The sequence below is a fragment of the Stigmatopora argus genome, chromosome 1 (genome assembly GCF_051989625.1).
Source record: "Stigmatopora argus isolate UIUO_Sarg chromosome 1, RoL_Sarg_1.0, whole genome shotgun sequence".
NCBI classification, from domain to species: Eukaryota; Metazoa; Chordata; class Actinopteri; order Syngnathiformes; family Syngnathidae; genus Stigmatopora; species Stigmatopora argus.
Genome location: NC_135387.1, coordinates 29,778,926 through 29,798,993, shown reverse-complemented (window position 1 = coordinate 29,798,993; position 20,068 = coordinate 29,778,926). Strand labels below are relative to the sequence as shown.

General features: G+C 40.3%; 1 protein-coding gene and 1 long non-coding RNA gene across 2 annotated transcripts; both read left to right on the top strand.

The window, feature by feature from the left end:
- The first annotated feature begins 94 nt into the window (after positions 1-94).
- On the top strand, positions 95-4,906 carry LOC144085952 (uncharacterized). Its single transcript, XR_013304306.1, has 3 exons — positions 95-183; positions 3,621-3,688; positions 4,815-4,906. It is a non-coding gene; the product is annotated as an uncharacterized LOC144085952 (long non-coding RNA).
- A 1,253-nt stretch (positions 4,907-6,159) lies between these two features.
- On the top strand, positions 6,160-19,362 carry eno1a (enolase 1a, (alpha)). The gene is made up of 12 exons (XM_077615627.1): positions 6,160-6,448; positions 7,952-8,049; positions 10,381-10,476; positions 11,329-11,387; positions 13,160-13,229; positions 13,302-13,435; positions 14,442-14,664; positions 15,795-15,992; positions 16,912-17,113; positions 17,936-18,044; positions 18,839-18,897; positions 18,963-19,362. Exons 1-12 carry the CDS (start codon positions 6,303-6,305, stop codon positions 19,024-19,026), a joined length of 1,458 nt encoding a protein of 485 aa, XP_077471753.1. The 5' UTR covers positions 6,160-6,302; the 3' UTR covers positions 19,027-19,362.
- The last annotated feature ends 706 nt before the right edge of the window (positions 19,363-20,068 follow it).

Below are 20,068 nucleotides of genomic sequence, written 5' to 3'. Positions count from 1 at the left end.
TCAAGTGAGTGGCTTCAGGGAAGTGCTTGCTTGTGGTCGACGCCCACAGGCAGGGCCCCCGCTGATGGGAAAGTGCGCAATGAGAGGGAAATTATTTTATCATGGTTCTCTTGAAATAAAAGGCTATTAGAACACGTATGTAGAAATCAAGGGAATTTCATTTTTAAGCTAATGTTCTGTTGGGTAAGTCTGTCTGGTAAATTGATTTTTCAATGATTTTATCGAGGAAAAAAATTGCTTGTTTATATCAAACCTTAGTTTTATTTTTTTGTGGCAGTTAGTTTTTATAAAAGTTACAATTTGGGGGGGGGGGAATTATTTTGCGTTCAATTTTTTAATGGTCTGTTTTCGGCTTACAAAAGTCCATCGCTCCCTGTTTGGCTAATAAATGGGTTTTATACCCAAAAAAAATTCAGGGTGTAATTGAAAAAGGGTTTTCTTTCTAGATAAATTTTTAAAAAAAAATTTTTGGTAGTATTTTATTGTAGGATTTATTTTGTATTATTATTTTGTTGTTTTTTTACTTTTTTTTCTTAAACATCACAACCCTTATCCATTTGTCATACATGGGTTTTCTACCAATTTTATTTTCAGAATGTAAAAGAAAAGGGCTGAACATTTTTCTTTTTAGTCTAAAAAAAAAAATCAATTTCTTAGGTACCATTTTATTAAATTTATGATTTTTTAAATTAATTTATTTTGTACTTTTTTGTTATTAACCTGCTTTAGGTTTTCTCAAAAAAATATTTTGAAGATTCTAAAAGAAAAAGGGTTGAATATGTATATTTTTTAAAAAATGTTCCACTTTATTAGGTACCTTTTTTAGTCTACCGTAATTACTCGAATATAACGCGCACTCGAAAATAACACGCAGGTATAACTTTGGGCCAAAAAAATCTGGAAAAACGCAGTACTCGAATATAGTGCGCACCTAAAATTTCCCGCTGACGAAAATCAGAAATCTTACCTTTTTTTCTTCGTTTCACGATTGTTTTGTTCAAACAAATTTATTCATTAGAATCCTTCAAATGAAAAGTTCCTCTCTCTCTTTGTCTGTCCTCTCATACATGTCTTCGTTGAGAATCCTATCAACGTCCACGCTTCCTTCATCCACTTCCTCTTCCTCCCACAACACATCATCCGATTGGCTTTACGAGATGACGTAAAATCCGTGCGTCAAAGTGAGTTTGACAATGCTTTTTTCGATCGAAAATTTGTAATTTATTTTAGTTATTGATTATAACACTGAACTGAGAGAGGGTGAACTGAGACGGGTACGAGGCTAGAGGGGGGCAGTGGTGGTCTCGGCTTCACGAGATGACGTAAAATCCGTGCGTCGGCTCTACGAGATGACGTAAAATCCGTGCGTCAAAGTGAGTTTGACAATGCTTTTTTCGATCGAAAATTTGTAATTTATTTTATTCAATTCAATTTCAATTCAATTTATTTGGCAAGAAAAAGCACCAGGCTAAGGGCCATGTAACAAGACACAAAAAAAAAAAAAAAAAAAAAAAAAAAAAAAATTAGTTTTTGATTATAACACGCACCCCCAACTATTGGAATTAATTATTTTGCAAAAACCTGCGTGTTATATTCGAGTAATTACGGTATATGTTTTTTGAAATTATGTTATTTTATACTTTTTTCTGAGACAACCTGCTTTCGGTTTACTCCCAATTTTATTTTTTTATTTTTTGTTTAAAAAAAAGTTTTAATTTTTTTAGGTAACCTTTTTTTTACTTTATGATTTTTTTTTTAAATTATTTAATTTTATACTTTTTTCTTAAAGAACCTGTTTTGGGTTAACTCCCAATTTTATTTTAAGAACTTAAAAGAAAAAGTTGATTTTTTTTTTTTACTTCATGTAAAAACGTTTTAGTGGACTTATTTTCTTAATTTCTGATTTTTCCTTTTTAAAAAAATATTTTATCTTATCCTTATTATTTTTCTTAAACAACCTGTTTTGGGTTTGCCTGTTTCCGACGGCAACCGTGGGCGCAAGTCCATTCCTGCCTGTCTGTCAATCCTATGACTAGAGTTGATTTTTGAAGTTTCCACTTGACTTCAAATGGCAGCAAGCGTTAATAAATACACACACACGCACATCACGCACACATCGGAAACCTGGCACATGCTAGTTCGAGCTTGTCCCAAACCTCCGCCTGAGATGCCAGACTTGTGAGTGTGCTGAACAAGTGCAAATAAAAAGGACAACAAGACACAAAGACAAGAATATACACAGTTGGAATTTCCCCAAAAATTATGATTGCGTGTTCCGTATTCTCTCGCATATAGGCCGTATTTGTCGATAAAAAAAAATGATGACTGAATCGAGGGTATGGCTTATATGCGCATAAATTAGACTTGACATGCACGAAATGTCTTAACGCAAGACATTTACTTCAAAATAGAGAAAAGATTAACAGATAAAATGCTTAACAAAATTTATTTTGACGTCTATGAATGAAATTCATGAAAAAAATAAAAATATTTAATAAATATATTTTTTTTAAATATTCCCCCTTAAAAACGTGTTAAAATAAGTCTCAAAAATACACGATTTGCACACTTAAATACTACGGTACTACTTAATATTTACAGCATGTTTTGTCTATTGGTTTAAAAACTAATTTAGAGATATCAAACTCAAAATACAATTCTAGAAGAAGATATTCGGTCTCAATATCTGTTGAAATTCTCATTTTTGTTCTCGGCTAAAAGCTAATCCAACAGCTAGCTCGCTACCAGCTAGCATGACATTGTGAATTACAGCTGCACTCTTTCTAGCATACTTTTTTAACAATAATACTTTCATAACTTGAAACCCAAGGTATAAAAAGCATTTCAAATAATGGTGAAGACTTTAAAATTGATAAAACGTCATTTAAAAAAAGCAATTCCATTTTACATGCAAGTGCTGTGTCTTCAAAGGAAAGATAATGATGTTTTATTCAACCATTTTAAGGCCATTTTAAGGGTACGGCTCATACATGAAGGCGGCTAATATGCGAGAAAATACGGTATTTAACATGATTTTTAAAAAAGCTTTTTAATGAAGTGAGAGTGACCATTTGGTAGCAGTTTAAAACACTTGACTTATATGTCAGGAAACTGAATTTATGGGACAAGCTGTAAAACTACTAAGGTGTCTGCACTTAGTCAAAAAGTACTTAAAACAAGCCTTTAGATTCCGCTAATCAAAACGGTATTGCCAGGAAGTTTTTTTTTTGGTAACTCACTGTTATTGCCTAATTACCATTATTTCATAAAATGGAGCAAGTATTGCTAAGTCGTCGCCATTTTGCAAGACGGGAAGTAGGAAGTAACACTTGACTCCTAACTGAGTTTAACAACAAGATTGAAGTGTGTGTGTGTGTGTGTGTGTGTGTGTGTGTGTGTGTGTGTGTGTGTGTGTATGTGTGTTTGTGTGTTTGTGTGTTTGTGTGTGTGGAAAGAGGCAATTAAATTGCAAAATGTTCTGAGCCCTAACTTTGGTTTAAGACCAACAATGGGGGTGCTGGAGCCTCCATGTACTTAAAGACACATCAAAACAACTTGAAATGATGAATTGAAAAACAACTTGGTATTAAATAGAACTTCATTTATTTACTTTATTTCAGGGCAGCGCGGTGGCTTGAGCGGTGAGCACATCGGCCTCGGAGTTCTGGTGTCCTGCGTTCAAATCCAGGTGAGTCCATCAGTGTGGAGTTTGTATGTTCGTTCTGGGCCTGCGTGGGTTTTCTCCGGGTACTCTGGTTTCCTACTACATTGTAAAACCTAGCTGGTAGGTTGATTGGACACTAAATTTTCTCGAGTTATGAGTGTTAGAGTGAATGATTGTCCGTGCCCTGTGATTGGCTGGCCACCGATTCAGGGTGGGGTGCTGGGATAGGCTCCAGCACCCCCACGACCCTAGTGAGGATAAAGCGGTTCAGAAAATGAATGAATTATTAGTATTTTTTCCTTTAACCACATATGGATAGTTGTTTTTGTCAGCCAATGGGAGGCCAGCTGGGTGTTGGGAGATTGTAAAGTAGGACGCAATGCTACTGTGACAATTTCAAAATAAAATAATGGGTATTGATGTTTTGGGGGATTTTTTGGGGTAATTTGGTAAATTTGAACAGTCATTTTGCATAACAAAGGGTTTTGTAACCTGAAATTTTCTGGCCAATTGGCATTTGTAAGTAGAATTGCCATTGTATTTAAACAGTTGAAACATTTCACATTAAAAAAATAATAATAATTGGTTACTGTCTTTTATCTTTTGACAAATTCGCCTTTGCCAAGCGGCCCAAGATCACATCCAGGGCAACCTGGCAGAGGGAATAAGAAATTTTTCGAGACGCACGCAATGTTTGTGTACACGATTCGCACTTACTGACACATCATAGCGAGAAAGCTAACCAAATATGCAACTTGCTGAGGCTGACAAATGGCAGAGCTTTTTTCTTTTCTTCTCCCACCGCTAACCGGCCTTCCTCACTCTTGTCTGTACAAGAAACACACGCGATGTCGATTGAACTTGGCAGCAAATCAGCCGTTCTGGGAACATTTGTCCAAATGGCAGCGACGTGAGACAGATGACCGAACGCCGTGGTTGTTTACTCGCACGGTCGCACGTCTCCGCTGTTTTATGGCCGCGAGCGACCGTTCGCGGCAATAAAGGTGATTTGACCGTTTCGCAGATTGATGTTAAAAGCAACACCTTTGCTGGCAACGGATTAAAAATGGAAGATTAACACGACCTCAATATTGACCTTTGCTGTTTGTCAAATGCGCCAATGGTTGATTAATGTGTGTTTTTTTTCCAGAACTTAACAATTTCGCTGAGTCGGTGTCGGAGTGGTTAGCATGTCCGCCTCACAGTTCAGAGACCGAGGGTTCGATCTCAGGTCTGGACATTACCATTCTGGTAAGGATTTGTCATGGTCTGCCCAGACTTGCGTGGGTTTTCTCCAGGTACTCCGGTTTCCTCCCACATCCCCAAAACATGCATGCTAATGCTAGGCTAGCTGGTTGAACGTCACTTTAAATTGCCCATAGCTATGATTGGTTGTCCTCGTCTCATCGTGGCCTGCGATTGGCCGGCCCTAAATTCAGGGTGTTTCCCGCCTGGTGTCCTAAGTCAACTAGGATAGGCTCCAGCACCCCCTACGACCCTTGTGAGGTAAGTAGTACAGAAAATGAATGAACAATTTTGCTTGTTTGTTTGGTTTAATGGATATACACCAGATATGCTCATTTTTGGTGGTTTCCTAAAAAAAATTACATGGTTAATATTCTTGTATGCAGTGAATGCAAAATGAGAACCTTATGGGAAATTTCATTATAGCACCATCTACTGGATATAATTTAATTTCACATCATCAAAAAAGCATGCCGTTATATGGGGACCAACGTGATTCCTAGACAAGCATATTGTTGTTATGAACCCATTTCTCCTTTGTAGATTCGGACCAATGAAAAGCTGTGAAACTAATGTGATGGACGTCAATGTATAACATCACTGCATGATTTTAGTTTTTGTACTGTAGTGTCCCTAACCAGCCAGCAGATGGCGCAGGTAAACAAAGTCCAGCAGTCGTGCCTGACATCATTATGATACTCCCAAGATTCACATAATGTGTGTAATTATATTCAGACACTGAATCAATTCACACAAACAATATTCAAACATTAAAAGACTCATGTGAATCAATATAGACACATCCAAGATGGCGACGCAAGTGACGCACGAACCATCGGTAAAGTTGGCGTCATGGTTATGTCTCTTCAGTTCGCTCGCTTCCCCATCTTTTGAACGATGTTGTGATGCTATATTCACATAGTGCGGATGAAATGTTCTTATTTTAAGAGATGCAAGTGAACTAATTTAGACCAATAATATTCCCACGTCCCTCAACCAGTCTGTGGATAAGCGGTACAGAAAATGAATTAATATTCCTACATTCACAGCAATGAATTAATCGAGACACCTCCAAGATGGCGGTGCAAGTGACGTAACAATGAGTTAGCGTCTCCTCAATTCGCTCCAGACATGTCGGGAGCTGAGTATCTCATCCCCAAAATTCACCCAATATGTATCATAATCCTAACCCTTACCATACAATAACATTCCCCCATTAATACATCGAAGTGAACGAATCTAGACACCTCCAAGATGGCGACGCAGAGGACGTACGACCCGCAATAGAGTTTTTTCCCCGTTTTCGCTCTATAATTTCGCTTTTCCTGATGTGCTCCATAGCGAACGTGCTGCCCGCCTCGTACCCACGAACCGCGTGACCTTGCTCCAACCAATGGCGTCGCTCCGCCGCCTGCTTCTGCTTCGCTGCCGTCCACTTATCATCGAGCCCGGAACGTCACCAGCGCCTTCCTCTCGCCTGCTTGCCCGCACGACGCAACCTCACACGGCACTATCCTTGCACACAGGCCCGCCGAAAAGGTAACTTCCAACACATTTTCACGGGGTCTTTCGGGCTTCGCAACGGCCACCTTGTTTCATTTCTGTCTATATTTCCACCATATTTTCATCGTTGTCGTCTATTAACGAACGGTTACGGCGTTTTGCATCCTTCAAGGGCGCGTTTGAAAGTGTTGCCCTTGAGAAGCTGATGTTCCGTATACTGTATTTAGCTATTTTTTCCTCAGTTAACGTGGAATAGTTCGGAGCCCATACGACTATTTTTAAAATGACGCCGTCAGCTGGCGAGGGAAGGCCCCCCACCCGTCCCCAAACACTTTTTAAGGACTGCGGTGGGTGTCACAAACGGGCGTCATGTTGCAAACTTCCCGCAGTCTCGTATTGCGGAACTTGGGAATGCAATGGCGGACTTTTTTGGAGACGACACCAGTTGCTTGCCGCATCAAAGGTGGTCGGTGGGCGTGTCTGCCAAACTGATCAATAGCAAATCAATGCGTCATGCATTGCTAAGTTTTCCGTTGCATTGAGTGGAAGTGGAGCATCCGGTTTTACGGATGTCATTCACGGCACGTGGCTGCCATTTTGTGCCTCCATGATTTGCGACTTATGATTATTATGCGGTCATTCGACGTGAGTTGCGTGATGAATAAACTGCAAACTAAAGCGCAGATAAATATTTAAAAAAAAAAAACGTACATTGCTTTTTTTTTTAGAATCTGAAAAATGTTTTATTTTGAAAAATTGCCGGATTCTCTTTTTACATCCGTCTATGACACCCTTGACGCTTGAAAATTGGCTGTCATGCAACGTTAACGTTACATTGCTTTTTGGGAGGAATCTGGAAAATGCTTTATTTTGAAAAATTGCCAGATTCTCCGTTACATTGCTTTCTTTTTTTTGAATCTGAAAAATGCTTTATTTTGAAAAACTGCTGGATTCTCTGTGACATCCGTTTATGTCACCCATGATGCTTGAAAACTAGTTCTCATACCACGTTTTTGCCGAAATTAGCTCAGCATTTTCAATCTCGTCCTCCACTTAACAATAATAATACTACTAATTAATAAATGCTATTTTTCTTGGTACTTGTTTCAGAGTGGGCAGGTAGAATGAGATGATTTATCAATGGTTAAAACCAATGACAAATCAATGTCACGTCAAAGAGTACGGTCGTGTTACCCCTATTATTTGCATTTAGACGTATCAACGTCACCGTGAGATTAAACCGTGACTCCGTATTCTTTTAAACGAAGATATTATTGAACTTTTATCTCTTTCTTTCTGACATTGTTGTACCATTTCCCGCCATTGTGCAATCCTTTGTGTGGGCGATAAGGGGGTAAAAAAAAAAGCAAATATATTCAAGCCACAACTCGCCCTGACTCTGCAGTCTTCCCAGGCAGGCAGGCAGGATAGAAGTCAACACTAAAACCAAAAAAATAGTTGATATAAATATTGCAAGCTTTTAATTTGGTAAGCCTGGCTGTGAATTGGACTTGTCCTAACTTGCTGCTGTGGTTCCAGATCTAAATCAACCATGTCCATCCTGAAGATCCACGCTCGAGAAATCTTTGACTCCCGCGGAAACCCCACCGTGGAAGTTGACCTGTACACCAAGAAAGGTACTGTAATCTTTCCTGTTGCGTAGTACTTCTGCATTAAATTAACTTGGCATGACCATATTAGCCGCATCCATGTATAAGCCTTACCCTTTAAAATTGCCTTAAAATTGTTGTATTTTGCAATTTCCCTCGTATAAGCCTCCCCCTGATTCACAATTTTCACCTCCATATTCATGGTTTTAATAGGGAGTACAAATGTGTTACTTTGAAGGGAAAATCTTAAGAAAAAGCATCGCATGTGGTATTTCGGAGATATTATATGAATCCAAAATTCCAAAAGGGTGTTGCCTGCACATAGATAAATTCAAAAAGGAAGTCATGTGAGCAGTACAACCAGGAAGTGTGTCCGTAGCGGTCTAGTTTGTCATCCCTAGGTAAGATGGCGGAACAAGTTTTATTAAATATAGTTTTTTTCTTGAATTTAATTCATAGATGTCAAAATAAATTAAGTTTTATCTGTTTATCCTTGCTCTATATTGAAATAAATGACCGTATTGGCCGCATTGTCTTGCGTTATGGTGTTTTGTGAATGTCAAGTCAAATTTGTGCGCATATAAGCCGTACCCTCGATTCAGTCATTATTTTTAGCGACAAATATGGCCTATATGTGAGAGAATACGGTATATGAAAATTGTTGTGGCAGGTGGCACCAGATAATAATGAGCAGGTGGTAATTTTTTTGGGTGGTTTGGGTTGCTTCAGCACCCCCTGTGACCCTTGTGAGGATAGGTAGTTCAGAAAAAAGTGAATATATGAATTGGGCCTGCTTTCAGAAGATTGGAAATCATGTCAAAAGATTAATTTCTTATTAATATTTTGGTTTACACCTGTAGGTTATTAACACTTCATGGCTAGAATAAAAACTGCTAATGTTTGGCCAACTGTCCAATCTGTGAGACCCGAAACAAAAGCCTCAACTGGATGAAAAGTCCCGGGAATGTCAATGAGGCAACCCGAATGACCACTGACACGGAAGGGCACCCAAATACCGAGTCGGCAGCTTTTATTTTCCTCCTATTTGGTTGCCAAAACGACCCCATTTACCGTAAATGGCTTCCCTTCCTTTCTGGGCGCTTTGAGATTCTGGCCGGATCCGATTGGTCGCCCTCGCCGCTTCCACGACGCCACGTCCGTCATTCCAAAGATGACTTGAGCGGTCTTTCTGACTGCTGTGTATTTTGTTACACCGGATCTTTATTAGTCTTTTAAAAAATTGACATTGATTAATGGAACACACTCATGGTTTGTCCCCTCCCCTCCAAACAATGAAATCCAATCATGTCGCTCCAGTGGGTAAACTGAATAGATGGACACGCTTTCCCGGATGGTCCGCACATGCTCAGTTGATCCCCCGGCTGGACCCGTTACATAACAGCACGTTACGGAGCAACAGGTTCAATCTCCCCTTTTATTATATGGATTATTCCTCTCGGGTTAGCAGATGGGCATTTGGGGGAGGGTCCAATGAGAGAGCGAGATCATGATGTACTTGATGTTTCACAAACAAGTCAGGTGGTCCAGATTTTTCACATTTTTAAGTGTAATAACAATACAGACCGTATTTTCTGGACTATAAGTCGCAGTTTTTTTATTATATAGTTTGGTTGGGGGTGCGACTGATCAAAAAAATGTATTTTCTCGCATATAAGCCGTATTTGTAGCTTAAAAAAAAGGTGACTAAATCCAGGGTGCGGCTTATATGTGCACAAATTAGATCTGACATGCATGAAACTGCAAGGTGACAATGACGAAACGCCATAATGCAAAAAAATGTGGCCGATACGGTCATTTATTTCAAAATAGAGAAAAGATAAACAGTTAAAGCGCTCAACAAAATTTATTTTGACGTCTACGAATGAAATTCAAGAAAAAAAAACTGCGTAATGTGTATCTCATGCTATTATTGCATCCAGAGACTTGGTAAAAACTAGACCGCTACGGATACACTTCCTGGTTGTACTGCTCACATGACTTCCTTTTTGAATTTGTCTACATGCATGCAACTTTTTTGAGTGGGCAATCCAGCATACGATCCTTTTCGATTCATACAAAATCTCAGAAATATGATTTTTCTTAAGATTTTCCCTTCAAAGTAACACATTTGTACTCCCTACTAAAACCATGAATATGGAGGTGAAAATTGCGAATTAGGGGACGGCTTATACGAGAGAAATCGTAAAATTCAACGATTATAAGGCAATTTTAAGGGTGCGGCTTATATGCGAGAAAATACGGTAAGTCCTGTCAGGAGACTGTTTTAATTTCCCCCCAAAAAATGTGCTTTAGGCTATCAAGTCCTAATCAGGTCTTCATTTTGTCTACCCTGTTCAGGTCTGTTTAGAGCTGCAGTGCCTAGCGGCGCTTCCACGGGTATCTATGAAGCTCTGGAGCTGCGTGACAATGACCCAACTCGCTACATGGGCAAAGGTAAAAAAAAATAATATAAAAAAATATATAAACAACCCAGCAAAAAGGCTTTAAATGACCTTTTTGGTTTTCTTTCATTTTTGAAACATTGTCCCCAAACGTTTCCATTTCTGTTTTCTTCCTGTTAGGAGTCAAAAGAGCAGTAAAATATGTAAATGAATTCTTGGGCCCCGCGTTGTGTAACCAGGTAAACAAAAAAGTGTGGAATAAGGGTTGGAACTAAGCATGAAGATTGGGTTTTGGTTTGTAAACTAACCTTGGCAGAAACTAACTAATGAAAACGCAGATCAATGTCACAAAATAGGTTCTGAGAGTAACGGGGTGTTTAAGGACAGTGGGAAAATAGAAAATTAGGGTGAAAATAGGGCACGGTGACGACATTTTGGGCTCTGAAAATGCGAAAATTTGAAAACTAAGAGTGGAAATCCTGTTGTTGCCGTTTAAAAGGTTGTTAATGCAGAAGTCAGTCCATTATTTTGAAAATAGTGCGCTCACTTCCTTTTTTAACGGCACGACAGTTGTATCAAGCTGTATAGACGTGCGTTAGCTAAAAGCTAAAATAGGAGTCATTGTTGACTTGTTTTTTGTTTCTTTGGAAGAATTAACTAATTTAAAAAAAGTATTTGAAAAGATGAGATAATATTAAGCTTTATTTTTTTGGACATCTCACTGGTAAATTGAGAGAAGAGTTGTTACAAAAACGCTGAAGTGTTTTGTCTGCGGCCAGATCCTCTTGTTTTGTCAAAACCCCTGCAAGGTCGTTCTACGAGGGGACACCACGTTCCCTGGTGGTCTTTTGAATCCCCTCCCCCCGGCCGCCTGGGTCAGTTATGGTCTGCTTGTCCTTTGCAGGTGTCTCAAAAGCTGTTGAGCATATCAATAACAAAATTGCACCTGCACTGGTTGGCAAGGTAGGACCATTTATTGTCTGACTCGTACTATACACACACTAGTAGATGCTCAATAACAATGACCGTGTTTTCCGCACTGCAGTAATCCCTCGATTATCGCGGTTAATGTAGACCAGACATGGCCGCGATAAATGAAAAACCGCGAAGTAGGGTCACCCCTATTAAAAAAAAATATTTAAAAAAATAATAATTTCAGTGCTGAGTCCTAGTAGCACGCGCAGGTCAGGGGAGTGGCTTTTGCTTGGGAGTTTCGGTGTGGATTTTCACATTTTTGTGAACTTTAAATATATATACTTTTTTTTTTACTTCATTGCTGAGTCCTAGTAGCAAGCGGAGGACTGGGGAGTGGCTTGCGCGTGGGAGTTTGAGCATGGATTTTCACATTTTTATGATCTTAGAAACAATTTTGAATTTAAAAAAAAATTCCCCCAGAAAAAAATCCACAACCTAGTGAAGCCGCGATATTCGAGGGATTACTGTATAAGGCGCACCTTCAGTGAATGTCCTATCTTAAAATGTGTTTTGTGTATAAGGCACACCTGATTATAAGACGCAATAGTTGGCGTGGCCGTAGTGGTAGTAGTAGTAGTAGTGGTGGTGGTGGTAGTGGTAGTAGTTGTAGTAGGAGTAGTGGTAATAAGGGTAGCGGTGGTAGTAGTGGTGGTAGTATTAGTGGTGGTAGTAGTGGTAGTAGAACTAGTATAATTAGTGGTAGTAGAAGTAGTGGTCATGGTGGTAGTAGTAGTGGTGGTAGTGGTGGTAGTAGAATTAGTGGTAGTAAAATTAGTGGTAGTAGAATTAGTGGTAGTAGAAGTAGTGGTCATGGTGGTAGTAGTAGTGGTGGTAGTGGTAGTAGAATTAGTGGTAGTAGAATTAGTGGTAGTAGAATTAGTGGTAGGAGAATTAGTGGTAGGAGAATTAGTGGTAGGAGAATTAGTGGTAGGAGAATTAGTGGTAGGAGAAGTAGTGGTAGGAGAAGTAGTGGTAGTAGAAGTAGTGGTAGTAGAAGTAGTGGTAGTGTTAGTAGAGGTAGTGTTAGTAGAGGTAGTGTTAGTAGAATTAGTGGTAGTAGAATTAGTGGTAGTAGAATTAGTGGTAGTAGAATTAGTGGTAGTAGTTGTAACAGTAGTAAGGGATTGTGTTGTACATCCACTATGACTCTTATGATAGGTGTATATAGCTTTCCGCTAACTTGCGAGATAAAATATATATTAAAAAAACTACTGGTGAGAGGGTCCCAAACGCACCAACAGGAGCATCACGTGGGCACTGTGGTGTTGACGTGCCGCTTTAGTAATTTTTTTCCCTTACTCTTCTTTATTCATACTCTCATTGATCCTTATTGAATAGCAACAGCGGAACAATGGTGTCAAAAGAAATCAGGGATGTTTTTTTGTACTTGAAGAGTCGTGGAATGACAAAAAGGCTGACATTTTCATTTTAAATTCTGAGGATGGCTCTCAAGGAGTAATGCAGTAGTAGTAGTAATAGTTGTGTTATACATGAATCCATATGATTGGTCCATATATAAGGCGCATCGGATTGTAACACTCACGTTTCAGAAAATTTAAGTCTTTTGGGTGTGCTTTTATAGTGTGGAAAATAATGTATTTCAATGTACTAAACCAATACTAAGCGTATGCTTTGTTGAATTGAATGCTTTTATTTGTTACCTTTTGCAAATTGATTCAAAATGACATTTTGACAATGTGTTTTTTCGGGACTGTGTTTGCCATGTGACCTTTTTTAATGGCCGTTCATTTGCAATCTAGGACGTGAATGTCAAGGAGCAGGCCAAGGTTGACAAGCTGATGCTGGACATGGACGGGACAGAAAACAAATGTAAGACGCCTCCTCGCCTCCGAAGTCATTCAATATTGTACTCGAACGTTTTTCGCGTCTGTCTCATTTCAGCCAAATTTGGTGCTAACGCCATCTTGGGGGTGTCCCTGGCCGTGTGCAAGGCTGGCGCCGCCGAGAAGGGCGTGCCGCTCTACCGCCACATCGCCGACCTGGCCGGCAACCGTGAAGTCATCCTCCCCGTGCCTGTGAGGAACATTTAGACATTTTCATTAATACCTTGACATACGAGTACAATTACGAGCTGATTCTTGCCTTGAGATATGAGACAAATTTTGAGATGCGAGCATACGATGCTGACGCCGGGTGGTCCTTTTTAAGCTAATTTCATTTTCTGAACCGCTTTATCCTCATTAGGCTCGCGGGGGGTGCTGGAGCCTATCCCAGCTGACGCCCTGAATTGGTGGCCAGCCAATCGCAGGGCACAATGAGACAAACAACCAATCATTCTGAGCTAAGGACAAAATAGCCTACAAATAGAATAGCATGCTTGTGTTTTGGACTGTGGGAGGAAAACGGAGTACCCAGAGAAAACCCACTCAGGCCCGGGGAGAACATGCAAACTCCACACATCCCAATCAAGACGCAATGAGAAAAACGACCAATCACACTCATGGCCAGGGACAAATTAGTGTACAGTTAGCCTAGCATGCATGTTTTTGGAATGTGGGAGGAAACCGGAGTACCTGGAGAAAACCCACTCAGTCCTGGGAAGAACATGCAAACTCCACACGGGTGAACCTGGATTCGAACAGAAGTACTCATGTAGTTAGGGGCAATTTCAAGTGCTAAATTAGCCTAGCATGCATGTTTTTGGAATGTGGGAGGAAACCGGAGTACCCGGGAGGATACCCACGCAAGCCCGGGGTGAACATGCAAAAACTCCACACAGGTGGACCGACCTGGATTTGAACCCAGGACCCCAGAGCTGTGAGGCCAACGCGCTAAACACGTGTCAACAGGCCGCCCGGATTGATTTGTATTTAAGTTATTTTATATGTGGAAAAAATGATCTGAGATAAGAGGGAATTGACACACGAACGCATTAAGCTCGTATCTCAAGGTAAGTTTTAAATTTTTTTGGTTGAGAGAAAATATGCAGAGCTCTTAAGTCGAAGCGGGTACCCCGACAATGTCTCGCCAACTCACCGGCAAGGGAAGAAACTTCTCCGTGTGGCGTTTCCCTTTTTTTAGGCCTTCAACGTCATCAATGGCGGCTCCCACGCCGGCAACAAGCTGGCCATGCAGGAGTTCATGATCCTGCCCGTGGGCGCCAGCAGCTTCAAGGAGGCCATGCGCATCGGCGCCGAAGTCTACCACAACCTGAAGAACGTCATCAAGGAGAAGTACGGCAAGGACGCCACCAATGTCGGGGACGAGGGCGGCTTCGCCCCCAATATCCTGGACAACAAGGAAGGTGAGAAGCATTCCAAAGTGGCTCGTATGTCCATTTACTCGTAACTCAAACGAACGTTTCCCATAGAAATGAACTAAAAACAAATTAATTCGTTCCAACCCTCTGAAAAAACACCAAAAACAGGATATTGGATTGGAAAACCTTTTTTATTTGTTCTAATTTGACAACTATTAACAAAGTAACAAATAACCAGTGGTTTAATACTACTAAAATGTGTTTAATAGTACTAAAATTAGACAGATTTTGTGGAGGGGAGACTTTTTGCATGGCAACGCGCTCGTAACATAACATAAACAAATTGAAATGAACTTGGATTACGATGCAGACACTCAAAAATAAGTTAAATCTAACCTTACACTAAACTTAATTATAATTTTGTGTTCAATTTTGATACCTTTCTTGGCTGTATTGGCCCCGCCTCCACCCTGACTTTCAGATGCAACCTATCGAGGGTTGTTTGCTTTTGTCTTTCCTTCAAAATATTCAGAAAATGATGCACACAAATGTCCTCACAATAGGATAAAGCACGACCACTTGCCAACGAGAAGTGGTATCTACTCCTCGTATTAGCGATCGATTCGCCATTCGCACTGACTAACGGGGAAAAAACACTGAAAAAAATGCAAAGCGCCACCCAGTGGTCAGAGATATTACACGAGGGAGTTGGGACGGGGAAGACAGTGGCCCTGATGTTCTTATGAGCAACCTTTCGTGTCCGCTAACTGATCATATATCAAAATTTGTCTCGTATCTTAAGATAAATATTTGCACAAAAATTTTACTCTCATCTCAAATTGCTCATGTCGGGGCACTCTTATGTCGAGGTACCACTGTAATTTATCTATTTTTTAAAGTTCATAAAAATGTGAAATCCACGCAGAAACTCGTAGGTGGAAGCCGCTCTTGCTGCTATGGGTTATAATAGAGTTGACCCTATTTCGCTTTTTTCCATATCGCGGCCCTGTCTGGTCTACATTAACCGCGATAATCGAGGGATTACTGTGAAGTGCCTTGGTTGCCGGTCAACTAGCTAAAATGGCAACAAACATTTGTCAGTCATTTTTCTGGGGGTCTTTTTCTACTAGCGTGTAAAAATCTTGAACTCAAAGGGTGTTGAATTGTTCCCGTAGCTCTGGAGCTGCTGAAGAACGCCATTGGCAAGGCGGGCTACACGGACAAGATTGTCATCGGCATGGACGTGGCCGCCTCCGAGTTCTATCAGGACGGCAAGTACGACCTGGACTTCAAGTCCCCCAAAGACCCCAACCGTTACATCTCCTCCGACAAGCTGGCCGACATCTACAGGGGCTTCGTTAGCGATTATCCTGGTGGGTATTTATTTGAAATCAAGTGGTTCATTCCGCATCATTTTGTGCGGCCCGAGAAAGTAAATCATGAGTGACGACGTTCTGTTTTAGGATCAAATCGAAATGTAGATTATTCATGTATATTATATTTCCTGATTTTCCCCTTTTTAAATCAATAATTACATTTTTTTTAATCCATTTTTTTTTCTTGTGTTTTTAGTTCGATAAGCGTTTTCTGAACTGCTTTATCCTCACTAGGGTCGTGGGGGGTGCTGGAGCTTATCCCAGCTGACTTTGGGCCAGAGGCGTGGGACACCCTGAATTGGTAGCCAGCCAATCGAAGGGCACGAAGAGACATACAACCAATCAGGGCAATTTAGAGCATATTCAGTTTTTTAATAGATCTAAAACAATATTTATTTTAGCTTTTTTAATATATTTTTAGATTTTACAAAATGATTTTTGGCTTAAAAACTGAAAAAATGGATTAAAAAATGACAAATATTGATTTAAAAGGGGGAAAATCAGGAAATTTAATACACATCTATACTCTTCATTTTAATTTGATCCTAAAACAGAAAGTCGGCACTCATCATTGACTCTCCCGGGCCACACAAAATGATGCGGCGGGCCAGATTTGGCCCCCAAGCCGCCACTTTGACACATGTGCTGTAAATTATCCCTCGCTATGAATGATTGGTTGTTTGTCTCATTATGTCCTGCGATTGGTTGGCCACCGATTCAGCCCCCCTCATGTGCGGTAAACGGTAGATCGCTTTCACAGTACCTTATTGACCCGAATATAAGATGGTGTTTTTTGCATTGAAAAAAAAAAGAATTTATCCCACGGACCGCAAGCCCCATTTGTCAAGTGTTTTCCAAAATCCCCAAACATTCAACTCCCCGCGTACTAAGACTACTTCCTGTCGACCATTCGCAGTTGTGTCCATCGAGGACCCCTTCGACCAGGACGACTGGGAGGCGTGGACCAAATTCACGGCCAGCACCAAGATCCAGGTGGTGGGAGACGACCTGACCGTGACCAACCCTAAGCGCATCGCCAAGGGCGTGGCCCAAAAGTCATGCAACTGCCTGCTGCTCAAAGTCAACCAGATCGGATCCGTCACCGAGTCCCTGGAGGCGTGAGTGTCCCAAATTTTTGCCTGAAGTACAGTGATACCTCAACATACGAGTGCTACGACATGCGAGCAATTTGAGATACGAGTAAAATTTTGTGGAAATATATATCTTGAGATACGAGACAAATTTTGATATACGAGCAGACAGTGGACGCTAGAGGCTGCTCATAACAACATCATGGCCACCATCTTTCCGGTTGCAACTCCCCTCGTGTAATGTCGCTCTACGACCACTGGGTGGAGCGTTGCATTTTTTCCCGTGTTTTTTTTCCCTGTTCGTCAGTTCGAATGGCGGAGCGATCGCTAATACGAGAGGAGTCAATACTGCTTCTTGTTGGCAAGTGGTCGTGCATTATCCTCTTGTAAGGACATTTGTGTGCATCATTTTCTGAATATCTTGAAGGGAATACAAAAGCAAACAATTCTCGATAGGTTGCATCTGAAAGTCAGGGTGAAGGCGGGGCCAATAGAGCCAAGAAAAGTATCAAAATTTAAAACAAAATTAGAATTAAGTTAAGTGTAAGGTTAGATTTAACTTATTTTTGAGTGTGTCTGCATCGTAATCCATCATCATTTAAATTTGTTTATGTTATGTTACGAGCATGTTGCCGTGCAAAAAGTCTCTCTTTCTCCCATGCGCAAAATCTGTCTAATTTTAGTACTATTAAACTTATTTTAGTACCATTAAGCCACGTTCGTTTGAGTTACGAGTAAATCGACATACGAGCTCAGTCCCGGAACAAATTAAGCTCGTATCTCGAGGTACCACTGTAGTCGCTGGAAGCAAAAGTTTGTTTATTTATTTTCTTTGGTTTGTTTTTCTAGCTGCAAGCTGGCTCAGAGCAATGGCTGGGGCGTGATGGTCAGCCATCGCTCTGGAGAAACCGAGGACACCTTCATCGCCGACCTCGTCGTTGGTCTCTGCACTGGACAGGTACTACGGCCTGGATTAACACTGAAACGTGGTGGCCAAATAGTTTTTTTGTGTCCTGGTGGGTCCATAGCAGAGATACCAAAAATCAAAAATTACATTCTGTAATCATCTTTGACCAATTTTAAAGTTGGTAGTTGTGTGAGGACTGGAACGTATTACAGAATTTACATATTAAGTACACCTCTACTTACGAAAAAAGTTCTGGAACCAATTAATTTCGTAAGTAGATAATTTTTACAGGGTTGAGTTGGTAGTTTTTAGTGGAACTTGGAATGAATTACGGAATTTACATGTAAAGTACACCTACTTACGAAATTTTTAAGTTACGAAAAAAGTTCTGGAACCAATTATTTTCGCAAGTAGATAATTTTATAGGGTCGAGTTGGTAGTTTTTTGAGGAACTTGGAACGAATTACGGAATTTACATATAAAGTACACCTGTACTTACGAAATTTTAAAGCTACGAAAAAAGTTCTAGAACTAAATCAATTTTGTAAGTAGATCATTTTCATAGGGTTGAGTTGTTAGTTTTTTGAGGAACTTGGAACGAATTACGGAATTCACATATAAAGTACACCTCTACTTACGAAATTTTCAAGTTACCCATAAAGTTCTGGAACAAAATTAATTCTGTAAGTAGATCATTTTCATAAGGTTGAGTTAGTAGTTTTTGAGGAACTTGGAACGAATTATGGAATTTACATATAAAGTACACTTCTACTTACGAAATGTTCAACTTACCAAAAAAGTTCTGGAACCAATAATTTTGTAACGCCATTTTGTTTCTCCCCCAGATCAAGACTGGCGCTCCTTGCCGATCCGAGCGCTTGGCTAAATACAACCAAATTCTCCGGTAAGCCCACCCGAACGAAACCCAATCGTTTACCCCCATAACACAAACTTCTCCCCCGCACGCAGGATCGAAGAGGAGCTCGGCGACAAGGCCCGTTTTGCCGGCCAGAACTTCAGACACCCCATTTGAGCTCCTGCACCCTCTCCTTGGGCTCCACTCATTGTCTTCACCGCTCCTAATCAGAATAGCGCTAAACGTAGCGCCACGCTAAATCAACTGCCGCACGGCGACTCAACACGCACTTCTTCTGAGTATGCTTTAGCTCCTGAAAATTCATCATACTCGTGATAATCCCTCTGTGTAGTAGCTTACTCGTGAGTTGTAGTCCATCTTGGTTGTCTTCTGGATGTTCGAGCTACTGTAAACGTTAGTACTTTAAAAGAGTATTTTATGTGCAACGTGTCTGTGTATTGCTGTAAGCGCTGGCAGATATATAAAGTAATACAAATACAGTTTGAAATGGTACTTCATGCCTTTATTCGTTTTCCTTACTAGTGTTGTTAGCACGCCATTTCGCAGTTTGCTAACGTAGCATACTCGTACCGCGCAGAAAAAAAATAAGGATCGTATTTTCTCGCATATAAGCCGTATTTGTAACTTAAAGATGACTGAATCTGTACGGCTTATATGCACACAAGACTTGCTATACTATTTTTAACCAGTAGAGGTCGGCAAAGTAAGATGTACTATTTGTTGGTTATTTTCTGTTTTGCAGTAAGAAAACAACCATTACTGGATGAATTAATTCTTTATGACAGGGGTGGCAAAACCGGTCCTCGAGGGCCGCTGAGGGTGCAGGTTTTTGTTCCAACCGGTCCAGTACAGGCACTTTGCCAATGAGATTTCTGCAGAAAATAAGCACCTGACAGCAATCCACTGATTGGACTTGTAAGACACCAGATTGGTCAAAAGGTGTCCTCTTGATGGGTTGGAATGAAAGAACGCAACCACTGAAAACCACAAAAATTGACCCTATTAATGTGCTTTTGATTCATACACAGTATCTCAGAAATAGCTCGTGTCATGATTTTTCTTAAGATTTTCCCTTCAAAGTAACACATTTGTATTCCCTATTAAAACCATGAATATGGAGGTAAAAATTGAGACTCAGGTGGCGGCTTATACGTGAACATTTTTTAAATTCAACAATTTTAAAGCAATTTTAAGGGTG

Excerpts from the sequence above, each read along its gene's own strand:
- eno1a (XM_077615627.1), top strand. The coding sequence starts at position 6,303 with ATGGCGTCGCTCCGCCGCCTGCTTCTGCTTCGCTGCCGTCCACTTATC. Across the intron at positions 6,449-7,951 it reads CACACAGGCCCGCCGAAAAG|ATCTAAATCAACCATGTCCA; the intron begins GTAACTTCCAAC and ends CTGTGGTTCCAG. Across the intron at positions 18,045-18,838 it reads TTGGTCTCTGCACTGGACAG|ATCAAGACTGGCGCTCCTTG; the intron begins GTACTACGGCCT and ends TTTCTCCCCCAG.